Raw genomic sequence first — 24,547 nt, 5'->3', positions numbered from 1 at the left:
CTAATAGTATTTATATTATGTATATACACACACACACACACACACACACACACACACACATAATAATAAAAAAAATTAAAGTGGGTCGTTTGCATTTGTAATAGAATGAAATTTAAATATATATTTTTTATATTTATTTAAAAATATAATTTAACCCATTTAAGATTTGGTTTTGTGATATTATATACATGACAATAATATAATTAATTGTCTTGAAAATAATGTCAATTGCTGCAGTACAACAAAATCCTGGTGCAACAGCTGTGCACTTTACATATTTATATCAAAATAATGAGAATTTGGGAAGGACATAATTGTCATGAAATTGTTATGAATTGTCATAAAAAAAAAATATATATAAAATAAAATATATATATATACATAACTCTCTGGTCCTAAAATAAGTAAAAAAATATATATTTTTTTTTCGAACAAACGAACGAATGAATGAATCATTCAATCAATCAATCTATCCCTTTTATTATTTTGGGGTGAAATAATTTTAATGCTCCTAAAATAAACTTCATAAAACAGATTTGATAAGATTCAGGCATATACTGTATATGATATCATGTCCAGCGTCTCTTCATCACCAGTTCTGATGGTCCAGTGCAGTGTGTGGCTTCACAGATCAACAAGCGCTTGCTATAACCTCCAGTGCCTTTCTCCCATTAAAAGTCATACTTTGAGAATGTCAGGTCACTTATGAAGACCCCCCCCCCCCCCCTCATCCGTGCAGAATCACTCTAATCATTTGCCTTATATGGAAACATCAGTCCAGCCTCGAAGGCGCAGCGAGCCAATCAGAACTCAGGGGGCGGGGTTTGCGTTTTTAAGGCTGAAGCTAGAGCGAAGTGCAGCAGCGCGCGACATTAAAGCACCTGAGAAACACGCTGCTGCGTGAGCGTCAAGGAAAGTTGCATTGCGTCGCTGGAATGAAAATGCACGGGCTATTTTTGAAAATCAACACACTGGACTTATTTTTCTTGGATATTTAAAGCTGATATTTTAATCCGAAGACTGGAGTTTTGGTTCCTTTCAAGTGTATCATTAACATGCGATTTTTAACGGACACTTCATTTCCACTCTGGAGATCTGGGATACGCCGTTAAATGTCAAACAGGACCAGCTGGCACGGTGTTCAAAGTGACTCAGCCCCTCTGGAATAAACTTTCCTGCAGTGTGTGTGTGTGTGTGTGTGTGTTTGACAGCGAGAGAGACAGTTGGATGTGCGCGCATGATGAGCTCGCGGCTGCTGCTGCTGGTGCTCGCGGCGCTCGCAGCGTGCCTGCGGTCCGGTCGCGCGCAGGTAAGCCTCACCTGACTGACGTCACGCTCGGTTTGAGTTTAATTCATTTGTTTCATTTGACAATAGCTGCATTCACGGCGCACTTTTAACTGTCTTGATTTCGAGGATGAAATTCGAGCAAACTAACAAATTCCCTCATAAGCATGCCTGACTGCGCGTTGGCCCCAGAGTGAAGAAGAAAAGAGAAACCATACTTGATTTGATGCTTAATCTATCTGTATTTGTTTATATCTGCAATTCTAAACTCAAACAAAGATACTGTTAGGGTTGCCAGCATTTATGAGCATTGGATGGGTTCCCAGATGCACCACTGCCAAAAACACATCCCTCAGTCCAAGAGCATCACTGTCACTGCTTAAACCTCAATTATGTTGTGCATTTAACACTACAGTACGTCTTTAGCCGTATTAAAATAGTGCTGCGAGTTGCTATAGAAGAAGGTCCTCTGGAGGGTTCCCACGGCCACAGAAACTTTAAATTGTGATTTCCAGACTAAGAGGAATGATGTGAATGAATCTAATATAAAAACTAATAAGCACATGTGCACACACACAGAAAAAATATATTTGCATCTTAAATAGTTTTTATAATTTTGAGCTACATTACAAACTGTAAATATTTAAATATAACATTTTAAAGTACATTTTTTAAAAAACTTGCTTAAAAAAATATTTATATAAATATTTTTGAATGTGCATTTTTCTAAAACTTAATGTGAAAAAAACATGGACATGCATTTAAAATATTTATATTATGTGAAAAATACATTTGAATGTACTCTTTTCAATAACTTGATCAAAAATCATAGTGGTGGATGATTCGGGTCTTTTCAAGGAATCAGTCAAACAGATTTGTGTGTGTATGTGTGCACAAAAATATATTTATATATGTTTTCAAATATTTTTAAATGTACATTTTTCTAAAAGTTCATGTAAATAAATCCTAATCGGAAAAGTCATGGACATATATGTAAAATATTACGTAAAAAATACATTTGAATGTACATTTTTCAACTTGATCAAAAATCATAGTGGTTGATGATTCATGCCTCTGATTCAAAACGATTCATGTGTGTGTTTATGTAAAAAAAAATATATTTAACCTCCGGTTTCACAAACAAGACTTAAGCCTAGTCCTAGACTAAAATGTAAGCCTGAGCTGTTTCAATTGAAAGAAACTTGTCAGTATATCAGTGCCTTTGTTTTGTCTTTAGATGCACACCAGTAATGTTTTTGTCCAAGGCATGTTTATAAAAATGACTTAAATGTCCTAATTGAACAATGGCCTAATCCTGGCTTAGTCGAAGCCCTGTCTGTGAAACCAGGCTTATATGTATTAAAATATATTTGAAAGTACATTTTTCTAACATATGGGTTATCATAAATATATGGGTATCTGCCTAAACAGTCCGTCCTACGGTAATAGAAAGGATTCAGCAGAATCATTCATGCATCTTGATTTGGGTTACAGATATTCTCACGTATGCATTTGACTTTATAGAAAAGTCTTTATGACATATGCACATCAATTACCTTCCACACACATGCACACACACACTATTAGACCTAAAACCCCTTGTGATGCTTCTGTAATCCGTCTATTGGATATCACCACCAAACCTACAAAAAACTTTATGTCAGGTCTTTAAAACCCAGCCCTCTGATTCGGACTGTTTGAGGGAGTTTAAAAGGTCACAGCTGATGGGATTTTAGTCCTCCAGCTGATGCATCATAAGTCTTGTGTTTAAGTTATATAAAAGAGAGGAATAATCTAGGCGGCACGTTAAAGACATGTGGATGGAATCACATAAGATGATTTGGCTTTGGGTCTCTCGGGGCATTACGTGTGTGTCACGGCCCTAGGGCTTAAAAAAATCGAAATTGCTTTTGCAGACATGACTCAGGAATCGAACGAATGAAAGCTGAGCCCAACAACTGAGAGGAGCCAAACAAATGTGCATCGAATGAATGACTCAGTTTTGGAAAATGGAAGATGGATCGACCTTATTGTGCTGTTCATATAATATTTAATCTCCCTCTATGTAAGCATGATTATCGAATCCTTTTTTTTTTTTAACAAATCCTTCTTTTTATATTTGTGCATCTATTTATACAAACTGTGTGTTTGTATGTGCAGGTGTGGATAAAGTATTTCTTTTTGTCTGAATTCAGTTATGGCAGACTGCCATGTGGCCGCCCTCTAATGTTTCAAGTGTGTGCGTATGGCAATCCAGGTCCATAATTAACCCCATTCCTCAACTTTTCCCCTGGATGAACTATTGGCATTCCTGCATCCCATGATTCAGTACGGCATGTGGCAAATGGGAGTGATGTCATCCTAATAGGATCAGTATACTGTATGTGTGACTGCAGTACACACACATGCACTTGACAGTGGGTATGAAATACTGCTTTAGTGCATGTGTGTTTCACACCAATGTGCAGTTCTTCACACATTAGTATCCATCATGAATTTTACACATGCTGATGAACATTGGTCTTTCACTGTCCAACTGGATGGCATCTTTGTTTTGTGCATCTGGCTAACTTAGTTGACTACTATTCTGCATTTTTGTAGTATTTTTTAGGTTTTTTTCCCTATAAGTGTACTTATTATGTTGCTTCATGACATCATAATTGAATTTTTCACAACTGTTTTTACCGTCTTTCTGATTCTTTGAATGAAACAGATTGTTGTTACTGTACCTTTAAGGCTTCTGTATGCAAATGTTATTGTTATGATTGCTTGCTCAGCTATAATCACTTCATTGCATTTCAGAATGCAGCAACGCATGAAACAGAGTTCGTGTAGCTACAAGCGTTCACATTCCAACCGGATTGCATGAGAAATTGCACGAAAAATGATAAATAATGAAAAGTGTGCAATTTCGTGAAATTTCATACAAATTCTTACAATGTGATATGAAATGAAAAAGTATGTATAAAGTTTAATCTCTAAACCTATGAATGAGGTTGAACAAATTAATCGTACAAACAAATCAAAATAGTTACGAATTGTTGTGCGATTGTATTGTCACATTCGCATACTTAACGCGGGCAGTTGTATTGTATTCATGGTTGTGACGTCATTCATAACGTTCTCTGAATGAGCTGAGTTTGCTTAGTTTAAAAAAAGGTCGCAAGTAGCGATATGTCCAAAATTTTATATCACGATATGAGTAGTTTTATTTCATGGTAATGATTTATTTCACAATAAATATCATGATATAGTTATTTTTGCTTTAAGGTCTTTATGATACCAAAATTTTTGATACCATAGAAATTTCATAATTCTTGACACCAAAAAACTAATACTAGCCTAAATTTAAAATAAATAAATAAATCGAAAACAGTCATTACAAACGTTAATCAAACATGCATGTTTGATTAGCATAAATGACAGACAGCAGGAATATGAGACTGCTGTCACTTTAAGAGCTGCCTGGATCCAGTACACTGTTACACATGTGTTTTCTTTGTCAGTTGTTTGCTTTCACTTAAGACTGATGTGTCTAAATTGCTGTAATTATCAGGGTACTTGCAAAGACGGGCATTTTGACACACAAAAGTGTGTATTTAACTATTCAAGGCCTACAAAGCAGAAAAAATAACTCAGAAACAGTCTCCCAGACAGCGCTCGCATATAGCGAAGTGAGTTCCCTTTTGCTGCTGATTTGCGTTTCAATGGCTTAAAATCACTTGTTATTAACGTTATAAACGCTTGTAAACAATACGTTTTCATGAACATGTAGCACAGTAATGCCACGTGAATGTGTAACCACAATAGAGACAATTGTCAAAAATCTCTACTAGTTGACAAATTTCTACTGGTTAATAATCTCTGCTGATATATCGTCCATCCCTAGTTGCAATCTTTGCAAAATGAACATTACAATATTTCTATTAGTGGTCCATCTAAATGGGTTTTTCAAGGGCCGATGCTAATATCTAGAGAGCAGTTTGGCTAGTGGCTGATTTTATGCTAATATCCAGCTAACAGGAAACAAACTCGAACTTTGCGCTAATGTTCTGGCAAGGTTTTCTCAAAGCTATGATCCAACTTTTTTTTTTTCTGAAACAATTTTAGTTGGATGTTCATCTAACTTAAAAAAAAAATCTTAATACTGATTAGTTTTGGATGGTTCAGAGAACATTTAAAAGTAACTTTTTTCCACAATGTTTGCAAAATGATAAAATGGGTCGTTCTGTTAATATTTTTTGTAATGTTCACATAGCATTTAAAAAACTGGATGTTTTGATCGTTCAGAGAACATTCAGATATCATGTTTTCATAACTAAACTGGAAAGTTAGCAGCTGGTTAAATGCACTTAAAATTGCTAAAATCACCTGTTTTGCTTGAAATGGGGTACTACCATTACCAGTAACAAATGGTTTATAACATGGTCTACATCAGCCAATTAATCAGGGGTGTGTTTCCCAAAAGGAACTATGGTCGCAAGTTCCGTCGTTACAATAGAGTTCAATGGAACTAACGACCATAGTTAGCTAACGATGCTTTTGGGAAACGCACCCCAGCCTGACCAACATATCACTTGTCTGTATATAAAACTGATTTAAAAGAGATATCATGTTTTCCCTGGCACATTCTTTTTAATGAGTTTATTAATAATTTGTGCCATGCATGTCTAGATAATAACAGCACAACTATTATTGTTGAAAAATCTGACTGCAGTATACTGTAAGACATTATAACACATTTATGAGGAACGCCGTGTGGGGATGTGATTTGATTGGTTTGTTGTTTACGGCAATATATTTTATTTATATATTTATTTTCCCACTGTTTGCCTGCCACATGACATTGACCACGTCTCACAAACACACACAGAGTGACCTGATTATGAGTAATGCAGCTTAATAAAGGACAGAGATAAAAAATAAACGCAAAGTACAAATGGAGCGCTCCACACATGCTCTCTGTAACTCTGCAACACGTGTCGCATGTACGCTGATTAGACATGTATTTTATTGAAATTACAGGAACCGGTTTTTCACTCAGACACTGTGTGTTTGTTCTAGACATGTTTGACCACCTCTTTCTCTCTCTTTTTTTCATCAGGGGGACCCTTTCCCTCCACCTCTGGTTGATTTAGTGATGAACAGTCCGATCTCAACTGTAGATGATCTGAAGAGACTTCTGGACGTAGAATCCGTAGGTAAAGCTGATCCCATACTTGAAATACGCTAAATACAAAATAGAGCATACAAAACATATTTATTTATTTATTACAAATTTAAATGCACATTTGAATTAAAAAAGAATATATATATATATTATAAAACCCATATCAGCACTAGTAAATGTTTCGTCATTTGTGGAATGTGTGTGTTTTCTGGGGTGTGTTGAGTGGGAAGGTGAGGCAGGAAAGAGTGAGGGGTCTGGAATGCAGTGTGTGTGTGTACGTGTGTGTGTGCATGCATGTGGATAATGGTAATATTTACATGAATGGGCCATGTATAGCTCTTCACAGGCACAATAGCAGTGACCTTGAGCCCAGTCCAGCGCAAAGTTTACAGAGGGGACACAAACACAAACACAAACACAGTCTATGCTATTGTTCCCTGTGTATGTGTGTGTATTTTAGCTAGATTTAACAATGTTACGACCCTTACTACAAGAGCTATTATACCAGACGAACGTCACTTATGGATATACAGTAGATTGACAGGGCTTGATCAGCTTTACGGCAAGGTGTCGGGACAGTGGAATCAAGAGGATTCAAATGGCAATCCCAGACACAGCAGGTTTTTAGGATGAAACGCACAGAGACACATACAAATGCACAGACAAAGCAGAGTTGTGCAACTTCAATGCACATTACAATGGCGAGTTTCCATGAGTCGTATTTACAGGTTCACTTTGAAAGAAGAACTAGTTGATGAAATAGTCGCAAGTTCAGAATGTTTTTGGCCTCAAATGATTTTCTTTGAAGGATATTCAAGATACTTTCTAGTAAATCGAGATGTATGTTCTGCATTGTTTTTAGAATTATGTCCGATAAACAAAAAACAGACTGTGATTGGTCACTTTACGTGTCAGTCAAACAACTCTTTCCTGTATGAGTGGGTGGTTCTTTGTTTACACTGTTTAACTGAAGTGTCTCCCCAAAAGGAGAAAATATATGTCCTAAGTCCTGCTGTCCCCTAAAATAAATCAATGTCTTGTAAAAGATAATGCTCACTGAAATTTGAAAATGCAAAGTTTTGTCACTGCAGTTTTGTCGTGTATCACTTTAAATGCTTAAAATGTGGATTCTGATTGGTTGTCAATATTTTAATCGTTCATCTGCTGGGAAAACTATTCTGAAAGTGATTCCAACAAAATCGTTTCTCTGTGCCATCATAATTGTGGTAGGAGCTACCCTTCAAGGCCCATTCACACCAAAAATTATAACCATAACGATAACTACATTATCGTCCGCACTAATGGACAATAACACAGCGCGCTGCAGTTTTGTCGTATGCCACGTTACATTCTCAGGCTTGTTAATGTCAGGTGGATTCTGATTGGCTGTGAATGTTTTTATCATTCTGAAAGCGATTAGAGTGAAATTGTTTTTCTGTGTTGTTATCGTTATAGTTGTTGTGTGGTTTTCCCTTTAAGGCCATTCACACACAAAATATAAGTGTATGCTGTCGTTTTGTCATCTGCTGCTTTAAATTTTGAGCGCTTTGTTTGATGGATTCTGATTGGCTGTCAATATTTGTATCATTCAACAGCTGCAACCAATTGTTCTGAAAGTGATTCCGATTGTATCATTACAGCTTTGCTGTGGACTTTTGTATTTTCATATAATTAAGGCACGTTTAGTTAGTTTTATTGGGTAAAGATGACAATGTTGTCTAAACGATTCCCCGTTCACACAGATCCGTGAAAACGACTTACTTCATAAAGAAACACAACAAAAATACGCAAAAGTAACGTAATGCATTACATTACAGAAAAAGTAACTACTGTAAGTAATGCAAGTAGTTACTTTGTTATGGAGTGACACAATATTGTAATGCTTTACTTTTAAAAGTAACTTTTCCAAAAATATTATAAATATCATACTTTGTGTGAACAGGCCTTTAAAGTCTGATTACACACAAATGAAATTACACTTAACTGGTGAATTTCAGAAGGTCACGAATCTAAAGTCAGCTTTATGATCTCTAATTGGTGAACGATGTTCCATATCTTTAATTCCTCCTTCATTTTGTCTTTCACTTTCAGAGGAAGATGATGAGAAGCCCGAGAATGAGATGCACTCTAACGGAACTCACAGACGTCTTCCCAGAAGCCTTAGTAAGTCTGCTAGCATTCCCTCCCTTCCTCTCTTTGTCTCACTGTCTCTTTTCCACACTCACGTCTCTTCATCTTTGTCCTCCAGCAGAATTTCAATGTATTTCCAGTCTGTGGTGATTATTTTGAGACACTGTGGCATCTCCATTCCACAATGGTGTTGTGGCTTTGTTGTGTGTTTGTGCGAGTGTGTGAGATGTGCTTATATGGGCCTGGAGTCTGCTGTTGCGTCTCTGTGATTGATTCTGTCTCGCCACATGTCCTTAGGTCACCCTCAAACACACACACACATGCAAGTTTCAAAGCTCAATTTTACCACCCACGCTTCTTTCGCACATGTACTCAAACTCTTATATTCTTGCTCTCTTTCTCTGAGTGCTCACTTTCAGTCAAGTGCACCTCAGATCTGTGAACTGTACAACAAACACACTGACAGTGCTGAGAGGGTGAATTATAGAGTGTGTCTGTAGTCTTCTTAGTCTGGTTTGTCTAACTTCCATCCAGTTTGGCTGCTGCTGTCAAAATCAACCGTTGTTATTTCTGACTCTCTCCCAGATGTTCAGGTGGCCCAGCTGGCGATGTGTAAGGTGAGAACAGAAGTTATGGAAGTGACCCGTTCGATGTTGGACAGACGGAACGCCAACTTCTTGTTATGGCCTCAGTGTGTGGAAGTGCAGCGCTGTTCGGGCTGCTGCAACACACATGTTTTACAATGTGTGCCAGTCACCACAGAAACACGACATTTACAGGTATTTATGCACAAAATTTAAATGACTTAGTAGCTGTTTTAGACAACAAGTTTTCTAAAAGATAGGAATATAATAATGCCTTAAAAGATTTATTTTGGCCAAACTCTCAAGTATCATTACACAAATCATTCCCATAATGCATTGCACAGAGTTCTGTGAAAAACATCTATGAGAGTTCATAGAAATCTTAAAACTAAAAATATACTTGTATTTCATTCAATATCTTAAAATATCAATAAAAAAGTTCAATCTTCTTACAAGTGTAGGTACCCGATATCTGTATACTACATTTTAATTCGTATTTGTGTCACATTGTTAGCATAGAAACATGCTGACATAAAATAGTCAAATCTAGTTACAACTGGTCTTTTTTTACGGTATGTTATGCTAATTAGTGTATAACATTGTTATAGTTGCAACATGCTAACATAAAATAATTAAATCTAACTTTAAAAACACTTATCTACCCAATATTTATACATATTGTGCATTTTAATGTTAATTGGATATAACATTGTTAGCTTAGCAACATATGCTAACATAAAACTATTTAATTACAAATAGAGTATTTTACCCAATTGTACTGTGTTTTATGCAAATTAGCATATCACATTGTTAAAGGATTAGTTCACCCAAAAATTAAAATTCTGTCATTAATTACTTGCCTTCATGACGTTCCAAACCAATAAGACCACAAATTAAGATATTTTTGATGAAATCTGAGAGCTCTCAGACCCTGCATAGACAGCAACACAACTCAAATGTTCCCAGACCCAGAAACGTAGCAAGGACAGTCCATGTGACATCAGTGGCTAAACTTCAATTTTGCAAAGCTATGAGAATACTTTTTGTGTGCAAAGAAAACAAAAATAACATAACTTATTCAACAATTCTTCCAGGAAACTTTCCAGGATTTTTTTGGAATCTTTCGGAAATTTTGGGGAAGTTTCTGGAAAGTTACTATAAATTTTCCACCCCTTTGCGACCCTAATTACAAATGGACTATTTTACCCAATATTTAAGTGCACTTGGAATTTTTAATGCTAATAAGTATGTCAAATTTTTAGCTTCAGAACTTCAGAAATTAAGTGGTATTTATCATTGTAAATATCATTATTTTAATATCTCTTTTTTTTTTTTGTCTAGATGACAAAAATCCAGTTCATCAACCGACAACCAGTCTACGAGAAGGTTGTCATACCCGTGGAGGACCATGTGACTTGTAGCTGTCAATCACGTGTTTCTGCACAATCCCCACGGCTCCAGACCTCACCCCTTCCTCCGCCCAGACCCCACCCTAAAGTAACATTGCCAAAGACGCAATCGAAAGAGGAGCTACACCGCAATGATGAACTTAAACATAACCAAAGGCTCCATTTGGAGGATAGAGAGAGTCAGGAATTACAATGGCAGTCGAAATACACAGTCGCTCACACACAAGGGTACCGACAAAGCCCATACCAACATACACTCACACAAACACCAGTTTATACAAGCAGAGGAGATGTTCCCACCAGACAAACCACGTTAGGAGATCCACGCATGATGAGTGACACAACACAAACAGAGGAGGTTGAGCCCATGAAAACCGAACACAGTGGCGACGGCATGGCGAAAAAGACGCAACAGCATTACGAAAAACATCCCCAAGAGGATCAACAGACAAAACCATATCAAACAACACCACAGCAACCAAAAAACAATCGTTCCCGCAATTCTGTCCAATCAGAGCACATCGTGCCACACAGCAGCCAATTAGATGGTCTTAGTCACACTTACAGCCACGTTGAGGTCATTGGCCAATCCAGTGGCTTATCAGAAGTACTAAATCATCACTCTGACCAATCAGAAGTTAGAAAACATCATCACCACCACCACCAATCAGAGGCAAGTAACCAAAATAAGCAGGAAAAGGAACAGCAGCAAGAGGAAACACAACAGCATCTTCGTCACCAACACCACCGACACCATCAGCTTCACCAGCATACAACGCAAGCAGTTAGCCAACAACACACTAGCACACAAAGAACAGGTCAGTGTATAGGATGTCTATTGAGTGAGTTATTGTGTGTGTACACATTGTATTGTAATTAGTAGCTTATGCTTCCTGTTATTCTTTCCATTTCTTTAACGTCAGAGGTAGCTTATAAAGTCAAGGGTCAACAAATCATGCAATGCTAATATTGTGATGGCTGCCTTGAGATTAACTCTTTCAGCGTTCATCCAAACCGTCCTTCTAACCACAGTCTTCTGTTTTCTTCATTATCCCATAGTGACAAAAACCCCTCCCACGACTCCCTCAGCCCCACAGACTCCACCCCCTCTTCAGCCCCCGCGGAAGCGCCGACGGAAACACCGGAGGAGGATGAGCAAGGCCTCCATGAGAGCGATGATAATGTAATATTATTATTGTAGTATGATAATCGAAAGTGTACGGCTCAATGGCATAACAACAAGACACAAAAGCCTCAATGAAAGAATCAAATACTTAATAAAAAAATATTTTAAGTGATAGTTCACACAAAAATAAAAATTTAAATCATTTATTCAACCTTAAGTTGTTATAAACCAGTATCGAGTTCTTTCAGCTGTGGAACACTAAAGAAAATATTTTGAAAAATTTTGGTAACCAAACAGTTGATGGTAGCCATTGACTTCCATATTATGGAAAAAAATACTATAGAAGTCAGTGGCTACACTCAACTGTTTGGCTACCAGCACCAAAACAGGAAATTACATCAGGTTGTAAAATGTCAAGTGGCATGTTTCACCAAAAGCGTAATGCAATTTACCTTGAATCCTTGAAATTTGTTACCTTGAAAAATATATTTAAATAAAATGAAAATAATGATAAGGTAAGATGTATATATAAAGTTTTAGGGGAATATATTTTTCCTTTATACCACATGACACTTTTAAAGTCATTCATTTTAAATTTGTCTTAAATGATATAAAGGTTTTTCAAAATGATATGAAACCAACAAGAATACAAAGAGTACCTTGTGAACGCTTTTACATGTCATTGACCCATACACTATTAAACATAGAATACAACAAAACTGAGTCATTTCTGTGTAATTAGTGGCATCAAACAGAACTGCAGAAATACTTTCCAACACCCCATCTATCATTGTTGGGTTTACAATGCTAGCAAATGCTAAGTTTAATAGCGTCTTCCAGATATAGACAGCACTGGTTGAGCCCCTTTAAACAGACTGCAGTTCAGTTGGATACCGTTAGCGGCACGGAAATGACACACTGCGGCTTTAACAAAGCAATTAAATTTTCAAGTGAAATCTAATCAAAGATCTAACCAGATTTGGACCTCCATCTTCTAACAGGGTAATGTCCTGAAGAAGACCAAGACTCTGAACTGCTGACAAAGTACCAGGAGCAACCACAAATCTGGGAGTCAGGGTGGAGACACACACACAGGATATAGCAGAGACACACTGGAAATCTTTTTATAATAACTGGAAATGTCTTTGATCTTTGCCAAATAAGCTCCCATGAACTACATTTCCCATCAGACATTGCAGTCGTAGGAGGCCATCAGTTCTCTGCACTACGGGAGCTGATCGTACTCAGGATATCCTGTAAGAAAGGACTTAAAAGGGATTCCATACAGACGCAAACACAGCCTGCCAAATAGTGAGACTGTATTTAAAACAATACAATTGCGGTCTGCCAAATACACTTCACACTTCGGTCAGCACAACTGCCAAATGTGGTGCAATATTGACTTGAACTTCTGTTTGGCAAAGAATCTGGCTCAAATCAGTGATTAGCTACTTGGGGAAAGTCAAAGTAGCCTTCAAATGCCAATGAATGATGTAGACCCACTGCAGGTCAGGTTGGAAAACAACTCTGGACTATTTATCCACTGGAGGAACTACTGGAATAGCAACTGGAAGTTAAAACTGGAAAGTTGTGAGGACTTGTGAATTTGGACTCTCAAAGAGATCATCTCAAAATGTATAATCTGTATATTTTCCAAGCTACTTAAACACTCCAAGTTTATTTAATAGCAAAATATCAGCTGGCTAGATATGATATCGAGGAGTAAAAGCACTTACAAAACAGTCTTTTGGACATTTACCATGGTAATATGATGGTATTCGTTGAAGTACTTTGGAGTACCATGTATATACCATGGTATATGAATATGGTTATCCATCTGATACCATGGTACCGCCTCAGTACTTTTTAGTAAGGATCTCTCAGTAACATGCACATTATTTAATTGGTGCAAAAACACTGGAATGACATACACTGGAGATTATCAACAATGAAGTGCTGAAAGCACTTAATGTTCGCATGTTGGTAGATGCACGGTCAAATAGTACCTAATTCAATATTTAAATAAAATAAAGAAGATTGTGTTTAGCTGTAATGAGGTTACCGTGAAATACTCCCATCCTGTAGGGGGCGGTATGGAGTGCTCTGACATTTAATGCCTGCTGTTCCCAAACGTCCGTCTGTGCATTCAGCTGCTTCTGGAATCTTGTAAAGCTAAAAAAATATATGTTTGTAAATTATGCATTTCTTTTCTGGCTTTTTACGTAACTTATTTATAAAAGGTAGATACACTACCCATCTGCTTCCAAGTGTAATTAATTATTTGTTTTGATGGAAATTATTGTTAATGTAATAATGCTATTTTAATATAAATATAGAAAGTGTTAAATTTATCATTGGTTGATGTTTTTTTCTAAATCGAATTTTGCAAAAACATTTTAGATTTTACTAATGATAATAATTTTACTCACCCTCCCAGCTGGAAGCATATTCATTCAAATATGACCATGGTTATGATTTCTTAAGTGACATATGCATAGCATAAATTCCTGTTTTCAAAAACAGTGGGCTGCAGACTGGTGTCCCGAGAAGTGTTTTTAAAAGTCAAACCATTTTTAACTACATTCATGGTCTCAAAAACTAAGCACAAGACCCTCACAAAACTGCAAGATGTAACACCATTATAAAACAAGTCCACTTCCATGTGAATGTAGACAAATAAATATAAAATATTTAGACAGTAATTGTCTTGTTGAAAATTAATTAGTTTTACCTTGGGATTTTAGCCTGCTAGCAGTTTACTGTTACTGTTAGCATGCTAAAATCCTCTCAGAAAAGTTGTATCTTAATACCGCCATAAATGACTCTCTACTTGCAGAAGAATCATTTATATAATTATGGTCTGGACTGTGATACTTTTTTTTAAATGAAAATAAAATGAAACAGTATATAATCAAAATCCCTTGACACCAAGCCACTTTTGGCGGCCATCTTGGATTTTCAATGTAGCATTAGCTATATTTTAAAAATAATGTCAAACAAATACAGTATTAAACAGATGGATTCTTGTGTTAATCTGCCAATCCGCAATACAATCTGACAAAAATAGTATCATATATTCTACTTCTTTAGCACAAATCATACTGTTTCTGCAAATGTGCACGCTAATGCTTTCTTAAAATATAAGGTTTGCATTGTCTTCAAAATGTTGTTTTGTGTGTATCTGTAACTATCACTGATATTATTTTTAGGAACGTCATAAACCAAAATAAGATAGGTATAATCTATAGAAGACCATTTCCACCACTAAATTTAAGAAAAGGTAATTGCAAATTTTTATCTTACAATTCCTTATCTCACAATTACATCTTCCAATTCTGACTTTTTTTTTTTCAGAAAGTCTGAAAAGTCTAGTTCTGAGGAGAAAACAAGACTGATTTGTTCTCAGAATTGCGAGTTTATATCACTTAATTCTGAGAAAAAAGTCTGAATTTATATCTCACAATTCCAATGTAATAACAATGAATTGCAAGTTTATATTTCGCAAATTCTGACTTAATTTTTTAGAATTGTGAATTTATATCTCACAATTCTAAAAAAAATGTCAGAATTGTGAGTTTGTATCATGCGAGAAAAAAAAATCTGAAAAATTAGAAAAAAATCTGAATTGTTTGATGTAAACTCGCAAATTTGAAAAAAAATGTCGGAATTGTGAGTCGCAAATGCCTTTTTAATTTTTTATTGTTATTCAGTGGCAGAAACAGGCTTCCATAATTATCTAAATCCCTTAAAGCCATGCCAAATTTGCAGCATTAGCTGTATTATGCGCAACATGTCATGCAAATGCAGTATCAAAGAAATCCATCCAAGACTGTATTGATGATTGGCAGATAAACAATCTTAATAATGTGTCATGAATTCTACAATTTTATCTCAAATCAAGATGCACACTATTTTTCAAACTGTTCCTGCTAATGCGCTTGCTAATGCTTCCTCAGAAATCAACCTTTGTGACCACTTCAGAATGTTGTGTTAATGTGTGTCTGTAAATATAGATTGGCAGCCATCTTGGAAATGCCCCAGATTTTCTAAGCAGCATTAGCTGTACCATACAAAATATGTCATGCAAATGCAAGAACAAGATTATGTTTATCTGCCAATCTGCAATACAATCTGAGAAAAAAGTGTCATAAATTCTACTTTTTTCCATTCAAATCAGGACAAACACTATTTTGTAGACTGTTCCTGCTAATATGCATGCTAATGCTTCTTAAAAACAAAAAAAATCAAAGTTCACAGCGTCTTCAAAATGTTGTTTGTGTCTGTACATATGGATGATTCTGCACAGCATGAGTCTTTCTAAGCGTGTAGCGTGTGGTGGTCACATTACAGTTGTTATTTATGTGTGTGAGGGTGACAGGTCGCAGTGGTTACCGACAGTCGTCATAGCAGCACAGATGGACGTGTACGCAGAGGGAGATCAGGTGGTGTAACAGATACGAAAGGGCTGGCCAGGGGAGATGAACTGATAAATGTTACGCAGACAAAGCAAATAGATGGGAGAGCAAGCAGGAATGAGTACGTGGGCAGGCTGTGGGTCAAACGGTAAAGTGAAAGGAGAGATACAGTAAGAGAGGAGAGTCTGAGAGAGGGCAGATGAGGAGAAAGGGAGTGTGAGAGAGACATGTAGGGAGTGATGCTGTATAAGTGGTAAATCCTTGTGAACGCAGGCGGTAGTCTTCACAAGACCCCAGTAACCTCAAAGTGGGAGGTATGTGTGTGTCTGGGGGCCCCAACATAGGGGCTGCCTCGTCAAGTGAGGGTTGAGTCAAATTTAAAAAAAATTAGACACAGCAATAATTTGTAGGCACCACCAGACCCCCAAAGTTATGACCAAGATGTTAAAAATGCACAATAGTAAAATATTCTCCACACAGATCTAGTGAGTTGCCTTCTAAGACAGCATACTAAGTGTAGATGGAACGCTCTACAAATGCGCCATGTGCCACACAAATAGTGCTCCTCATGGAAATAAGAAGCTCTACTCGCGTTCCAACAGAGCTTGACTTTGCAGAATTAAGGTCCTTGCACACGGAGTCCAAAATTTTAGTATTGGTTTTTTTTCATATTCGTAATCCTTTCCTATCAAAATGCTTGCTACGGATGCGAAAACGCATAAAATTGAACCTGATCCAAAAAAATGTTATGATGGACGAAAGTTTCGGAGGCAGTGTGTAAACGTGATTGACACCACGTTTATTTATTTTTTAACGTGCAAACTTTTCGGACTTTTGACATTTTAGAGTGGCCTTTTATTGTGGCCAGCCTAAGGCACACCTGTGCAATAATCATGCTGTCTAATCAGCATCTTGATATGCCACACCTGTGAGGTGGATAGATTATCTCGGCAAAGCAGAAGTGTTCACTAACACAGATTTAGACAGATTTGTGAATAATATTTGAGAGAAATAGGCCTTTTGTGTATATAGAAAAAGTCTTAGATCTTTGAGTTCAGCTCATGAAAAATGGGGGCAAAAACAAGTGTTGCGTTTATAATTTTGTTCAGTGTAGATAAAATATTGAAATTATGAGATACTAAATCATAATTATGACATAAGAAGTCATAATTCTGACATTAAAGTTGAAATTATGACAAAAGAGAGTTATAATTATGTCATAAAAAGTCCTAATTATGACAACATGGACATACAAAGTTGAAAGAATTGAATAAAAAGATCTAATTATGACATAATATATTTTGACTTTTTATGTCATAACTTTGTCTTTTTATACCATATTTATGATGCCATAATTTCATGCTGTCTAGGAAGACAGCTTACTAAGTTTTGGAACAGAGCTTCTGTCTCTTTAAAAGTTCAGCCAATAATTTTTCCTGAAGCCTTTCATTCTGATTTTGTTTGGAATGTTAATAATACCTCTTAAGATACAAAAACCAAATATGAAAAATCTGAAAAAAAAAACAACTACAACAAAACAGAAATGTAGTTTAGAAAATACTTTTTCAAGCATTGTATTCTGTGAACTTAATTCAACCAAGCGAGAAAGACTCGGGGGAGGATGACATAAAACACTATTTGAAAGTGAATGCATCTCTGCTTGTGTGTGTGTTGTGATGCATGCTGTGGTTTTGGTGCGTTAGCATGATGTGAGAGCTCCAGCTGACCCCTGGCACACCCTGCAGCTTACCCTTACTGAATTCACTCACACCTGGGCTCCACCTGGCCTGATCTCCCCTGCCCCGGTCAAACCTCCATCCATCTACACTGCTCAAACAACCTCTGTACACCTCTGCGAATTAACACGTCTGTGTGCATCTAATATAAAGTGCAGATTTAACCACAAACGCATGGGTGTGTAGCGCTTACACAAGAAAAAGGTGAAGACGGGGGCAAATTTGCTCTAGAATCACATAGCTAGGGGTCATTTTAGTGTTTAGTGTTTTAGTGTTGCAAACTCAGAGTCTATTAAGTACAACTCTTCATTTTTATTAAGCAAATATGTCATTAAAAATGTCTTCAAATTTCTAAACTTCATCTGAGACCAGGTAAAAACCACATAGACAATGGTTCATGGGTTCATAGAGATCAGCCCCTAATGGCGAACCATTGAAATTTTCAAAAACTTTGAAACAGTTATGGAAGTAAAAGCAGTCTACTGAACTAATGTGACTTGGGCAGTTTGATAAATGCTCCAAACCACTGGTTCAAAATAATTCGCAAAGGTTTCGAAGCTTCACAAAATTATGTTTTATTAACAAAGTTCGGGAGGAGCACATCAGATACTTAGCCTAATTAAACACAAGTGGCACGCAATCAAGTCAATCAACACACGGATATAAATACAGCTGACATACCTCCACCCATTCGACGGTCTATCAGCATCCCTCCACCACCCCTTCTCCACCAATATCACTAAGTTCTTACTAACACCATGGGGGATACTCTGGGTTCGGGCCATTCCTGACCTCGGAGCCCTTCCCCAGGACAGCACACCAACTGCGTATTACCATACTCGCCAAATACGCATTAAGTAACTCGTTCTAAATATATGTAAGTGTGAACTCGTGAACCAGTGTTTCGAAAGCATCCACATATTATTTGTTTTACCTCTGAATTTTATTTTCCAGTGATGTCATCTAGGCCAGGCAGGCTATTGGTTAATGCTAACTGAATAATAAAAAGCTGTTGTTTTAGCAAACTAGCTCTGTTGTGGTATGTACAATTTTGGATAAAATCAAGTTCTGGATCATTTTTTCCTGAAACATTATGCTCTGATATTATGAAGAAAACACTGTCTCTCTCACTGATTGGACTGTTTTTAAAGCTGCTGCCACCGATCTGGACGAGCTCACAGAGACTGTAACATCTTATATCAGTTTCTGTGAGGATATGTGCATTCCTACCAAGACTCATCTAACTTACAACAATGACAAGCCATGGTTCACTGCAAAACTCAGCTCCGTCAGGCCAAAGAAGATGTTTACAGAAATGGGGATAAAGTCTTGTATAAACAGGCCAAATACACACTGGAAAAGGAGATCAGAGTGGCAAAGAGGAATTATTCTGGCAAGCTAAGGAACAAATTCTCTTCCAGTGATTCCGCTTCAATGTGTAAAGGTATGAAAGATATCACCAGTTACAAGACACCATCCCCCAGCACTTTGGAGAATCAACAACTGGCAGACGACCTGAATAAGTTCTACTACAGGTTTAAAAAACACCCCACACCCGCCCTGAACACCTCTCACTGGAGCTGTGCAAAGTCCCCTCAAGCTTCAAACGCTCCACCATCATCCCAGTCCCAAAGAAACCCAAGATAACAGGATTTAACGACTACAGACCTGTGGCTCTAACATCTGTCGTCAAGAAAAACTGGTTTTGGCTTATCTGAAGGACATCACTGGACCCCCTGCAGTTTGCCTACAGAGCAAACAGGTCTGTGGATTATGCATTCAACATGGGACTGCATTACATACTGCAACACCTGGACAGACCAGGGACTTATGTGAGGATCCTGTTTGTGGACTTCAGCTCGGCCTTTAACACTATCATTCCAAACCTCCTCCTGCCCAAACTAACTCAGCTCTCCGTCCCCACCTCTGTCTGTCAGTGGATCAACAGCTTCCTGACAGACAGGCAGCAGATAGTGAGGCTGGGAAAATACACATCCAGCACACGTACGATTAGCACTGGAGCTCCTCAGGGCTGTGTTCTCTCCCCACTGCTCTTCTCCCTCTAAACGAAGGACTGCACATCTAAATACCTCTCTGTCAAGCCCCTGAAGTTTGCAGATGACACCACAGTCATCGGCCTCATTCAGGACGGTGACGAGTCTGCTTACAGACAGGAGGTTAAGGAGCTGGCTGTCTGGTGCAGTCTTAACAACCTGGAGCTTAACACGCTCAAAACTGTGGAGATGATCGTGGACTTCAGGAGAAACCCCCCTGCTCTCCCCCCACTCACCATCACGAACAGCACTGTGACTGCAGTGGAGTCATTCAGGTTCCTGGGCACCACAATTTCTCAGGATCTGAAGTGGGACAAACACATTGAGTCCATTGTGAAAAAGGCCCAGCAGAGGTTGTACTTCCTTCGCCAGCTGAGGAAGTTCAACCTGCCACAGGACTTGCTGAAACAGTTCTACTCCGCCATCATTGAATCCATCATCTGCACTTCAATAACTGTTTGGTTCAGCTCAGCTACCAAATCTGACCTCAGAAGACTACGGAGGGTAGTCCGGACTGCTGAGCGAATCATTGGTGCAACCCTCCCCACTCTCCAAGAACTGTACTTATCCAGAGTGAGCAAAAGGGCTGGCAAAATCACTCTGGACCCCTCACATCCAGCACACTCCCTCTTTGAACTGTTACTGTCTGGTCGACGCTACAGAGCTCTGAAAACCAGAACGACCAGACACAGAAACAGTTTCTTCCCTCAGGCAATCCATCTCATGAACACTTGACACTAAACGTGGAACACACAACTCTATTATACATTATTTATTCACCACACATACTTATTTTTTTCATTTCAATTTGCACATATCAGACCTGTATACACATAATTGTCTATATATTGTGTTTTTGCTGTTTTGTACATTGCCTATTTGTATATTATTCTTTTATTATCTGTGTCCTGTCCTATTGCTGTCTTTCTGTTGCACTGTGGAGCTTCTGTCACTATAACAAATTCCTTGTATGTGTAAACATACCTGGCCAATAAAGCTCATTCTGATTCTGATCCGGATCCTGAAAAATGCTGCCAATTGTAGCACCATTAAATTGAACTCAAATGTCAAAAGGTTTTGTAAGCATTTTCTCAGCTGGTCTGTAACAAGTTAGTGTTGAATCAACTTTTTATGAGTTCGTGGACCATCTGAGGTGTGTTTTGGCTATGATGCCTCTGTGTGCATTATTTATGCATTTGTGTGCTCTGTGTGTTTTGGCTGGCACGGATAGAGCTGATAATGCATGGGTGGAATAAGGCCTAATGTGTGTGTCATAATCACCATCAGATCGCGCAGGGCTGGTAACGCTACACACGGACCTGTGCCAGATTTAGCAGCCGTGTGTAAGGACACACTCTTAAAGGGACAGATAAAGCCCACAACATACACATGGGAAACAGATTGGCACTAAGAGAAAGACAGGGACAGAGAAATTGGACTATGCTATAATACTGTACAACTCTAGTTAAATGGTTATAATTATGTCCAATTGCTGGAGAATTGAGAAAAATTACAGGCATAAATATTTATTACTGGCTAATTTTAACATTAAAATGCTTTATTCTTAAACATAGTGCTAATCCGGTTGCTAAAGAGGTTGTTTTTTTTCTAAAGTTTTGGGATATCAAACCTGATCTCAAGCTAGGGAAAACTATTTAACTACCAATTCACCAAAACGTAAAATAGTTACGAATTCCCATGAGATTGTGTTGGGAGAGATCAATTTGAAAAATATAAAATATATGTACTTCGCAGAGCTGTCTGATAAACATATATCAGGCACCAATCATTCGTAAAAATTAAATTCGTCAGAGAGTTTGTTTTCGCAATGTAAACCGTGAGTAATTTATTACATAATAAGCCACAGTGACGATTTTGTTCTTTTGAATGCATGAGATTTTAAATGCAGGTTTAAGGCCTGTTCACACCATTTTCACTCAAATCTGGTCACACCTTGCGCGCAATTTTGCGTTAAAAAGTGGTTTCTTCCTCTGATTTTCACTGTCGCTTAGCGAAATACCACTAAGTTAGTTTTATGTAATTGTAACATCAGTGGCTCAGGGTATGTGACAAAAACAATAAATTTCATTGGTTGGCCAGTTTTCTTAACAATGCGATGGAATAGAGATCAGAAGCTGTCTCTGACAAAAAATACTTTGCATTGCTGGCATGTAAGTGTTCAAGTTTATCTGAATAGGCACATTAACAGCTAATTTAAATTAAAATATTTGTCGCACCAAATATTTGTCTTTTCCCCAATATATTTAGAATAATTTTATATTTAGCAATTTATAATTACACAACTAAGTAGCTATATTTAATATAAATATCATAAAAAGATGTTTTATTCATTCATTTAGCAATTTATATGGAAATCTGTTGCTAGTGTAAATTAAAACTTTGCGATTCCTAAAATGTACTTATTTTTGGAACTCAGCTTGCATCATTTCAGACTATATTGGTGACAGAATGTGCATGCATGTTTATTAGTTCTGAAAAAGTCTGGATTGAACACATTACACATTCTATCACAAACACACATAAGAAAATGAAAGCCTACTTTTTCACAAACAAAATCGGCAACGCTCTTAAGATCCTACAGCATCCATCGCAGTTTGTAATCACCGCATTCATCCCAGAATTCAATCTGACAGTTAATCTGAACAGTATCTCGTATAATTGGTTTTGTGTCATGACCTAATCTCGCTGTGTGACTAATGTCTCAGACAACATATCTGACACCTATCGCATGACTCAATGCCTGCAGGCTTCACAAACATGGACAAGCATGACGGACAATTCAGATGTTATACTTTCACAATTATTTTTAGGTTAAGTGTCCATGACGTTCAACTGATCTTGGGAATGTACTGTAATGGTTTCTCCCTCATTGTGCAGTACTGTGTCAATATTGTCTGTCTGTCTCCAACAGTTTCTGAATTCCTCCCCTTAGAAAGCACTCAGTACAGGGAATCCCACCCAACTAGAGTCAGAGACCTCTCAACTGCACCATGACTGTCAATATGTGTGAGCAAGAGAGATCACGGCCCCACTCAGCATCTGCTGTGAGGTATGTGTTGTTTCACTATGACTGACAGCACTGAACAGACAGTTGAAGCTAAATTAGCTAGAACCTCTCATAGACATGTTCAAATCCTCTCTAGTTTTGATGCTAAGATAATATTTAATGTAACAGTGCTGCAGGGATTGTGTATTTTTGTAGGCCAAAACCTGGAAAGCAGTTAGCATTTTAACACTACCAATTCCATCGTCCTGAAGTCACGAAAATTAGTTTTCGGTTAAATGCCTGAAATAAAGTTTATGGTAAACACGAGTTCAAGATATGTTCATGTTTTATTATACAACATTAAATACAGCAGTAATAGGTTTTACTTATTAAAAAAGCAGTTGCTAACAAGTGGCTAAACGTTACTACAGAGGACACTGAACATCATTATGCCGAACAGGGAAACTCATCTACTCATTAACCAATCTGCTGCGTAGCCTCACTGTGTTTATAATCACACTCTTGAAAAGTCGTGTGATTGTAGTGTAGTTTGTTTATATCCTACATTTAGCTTTCTACTTCCGCCGATTGTATTTAGGCCTCAAAATTCATAAAAGTTGTGTTCATTTATTATCTGGATGATAAAAATGTGCAAGAATCAGAAACTTTTGTGGGTCACCGAGCTTATTTTTGCAATAAACCAAAAGCCAATGGAAAAACCCTATTGGGTTTGTGTTGAGGAAACCAGGGTGATGCTAACATCTGGGATGGCCTGCAAAATTACGTCATCATTGCAGTGCTCTACTAATGCTAAAAGCTACATTTATAAAGCTGTAAAGCAAAAGGTCATTTTGATTTGGCTAATTAATTTGTCTTTCAAATGGTTAGAATTATTTACATGTCCTTGCATATCATTTTACAACATGTTTCATTATATTTGTGAGGAGATTTAGAAAAAAAAATGTCCCTTGTTAGTATAGCTAAGACTGCATGCTTAGCAATTTGCTAAAGCTAACTTACATGATTGTACATACAGACACACACACTGCTGTTTTCGCACCTGCTAACTAGCTCTTATCTCACTCTTCTATCTCTAACACTCGCTGAAATTTCTTCACACACTGTGCATGTCTTCAAAGCAATCTTGAACTGTGTGTGTGTGTGTGTGTGTGTTTGGGTGGGGATGGTATTTTCCACCTTCGCACGTGTAGTTTTACTGGATGTCACAATCATTCACACCCTCCGTCAAGAAAAATGCTGAATGAATTTTTTTAAACTCAGCGTTTTCCTTTTTCGTCCACTCTTTATAACACAGAGCCAATCATGCAATACCACACAGAACTAGTGATCCAAACTGATTCTGCTCTACACTGTAAAAACATCATCATACTTAAAGAGATAGTTCACTCAAACATGAAAATTACCATATGATTTACTCACCCTTAAGCCATCCTCGGCGTATCTGATTTTCTTCTTTCAGACAAATACAATCGGAGTTATATAAAAAAATGCCCTGGCTCTTCTGCGCTTTATAATGGCAGTGAATGGTAGTCGAGATTTTGAAACCCAAAAACGTGCATCCATCCATCATAAAAAGTGCTCCACACAGCTCTCATTTTTGTAAGAAAAAT

General features: G+C 37.4%; 1 protein-coding gene across 3 annotated transcripts; it reads left to right on the top strand.

Annotated features, from left to right (window-relative positions):
- Nucleotides 1-812: 812 nt before the first annotated feature.
- Nucleotides 813-14,401, top strand: pdgfba (platelet-derived growth factor beta polypeptide a; the record flags this gene model as incomplete). 3 transcript variants are annotated; one of them, XM_079413002.1, is made up of 7 exons in its annotated part: nucleotides 813-1,309; nucleotides 6,390-6,486; nucleotides 8,547-8,618; nucleotides 9,171-9,364; nucleotides 10,511-11,396; nucleotides 11,638-11,761; nucleotides 12,706-14,401. In XM_079413002.1, exons 1-7 carry the CDS (start codon nucleotides 1,238-1,240, stop codon nucleotides 12,716-12,718), a joined length of 1,458 nt encoding a protein of 485 aa, XP_079269128.1. In that variant the 5' UTR covers nucleotides 813-1,237. The 3 variants fall into 3 exon arrangements, with proteins under 3 accessions (XP_079269128.1, XP_079269129.1, XP_079269130.1); XM_079413004.1 differs by having other exon boundaries at nucleotides 1,251-1,309; nucleotides 6,390-6,482; XM_079413003.1 differs by lacking the exon at nucleotides 12,706-14,401 and having other exon boundaries at nucleotides 862-1,309; nucleotides 11,638-11,765.
- Nucleotides 14,402-24,547: the final 10,146 nt, after the last annotated feature.

This window comes from Barbus barbus (genome assembly GCF_936440315.1).
Source record: "Barbus barbus genome assembly, chromosome: 49".
Taxonomy (NCBI): domain Eukaryota; kingdom Metazoa; phylum Chordata; class Actinopteri; order Cypriniformes; family Cyprinidae; genus Barbus; species Barbus barbus.
The sequence above is the reverse complement of the archived record's forward strand: the minus strand, read 5'-3'. Positions and strand labels throughout refer to the sequence as shown.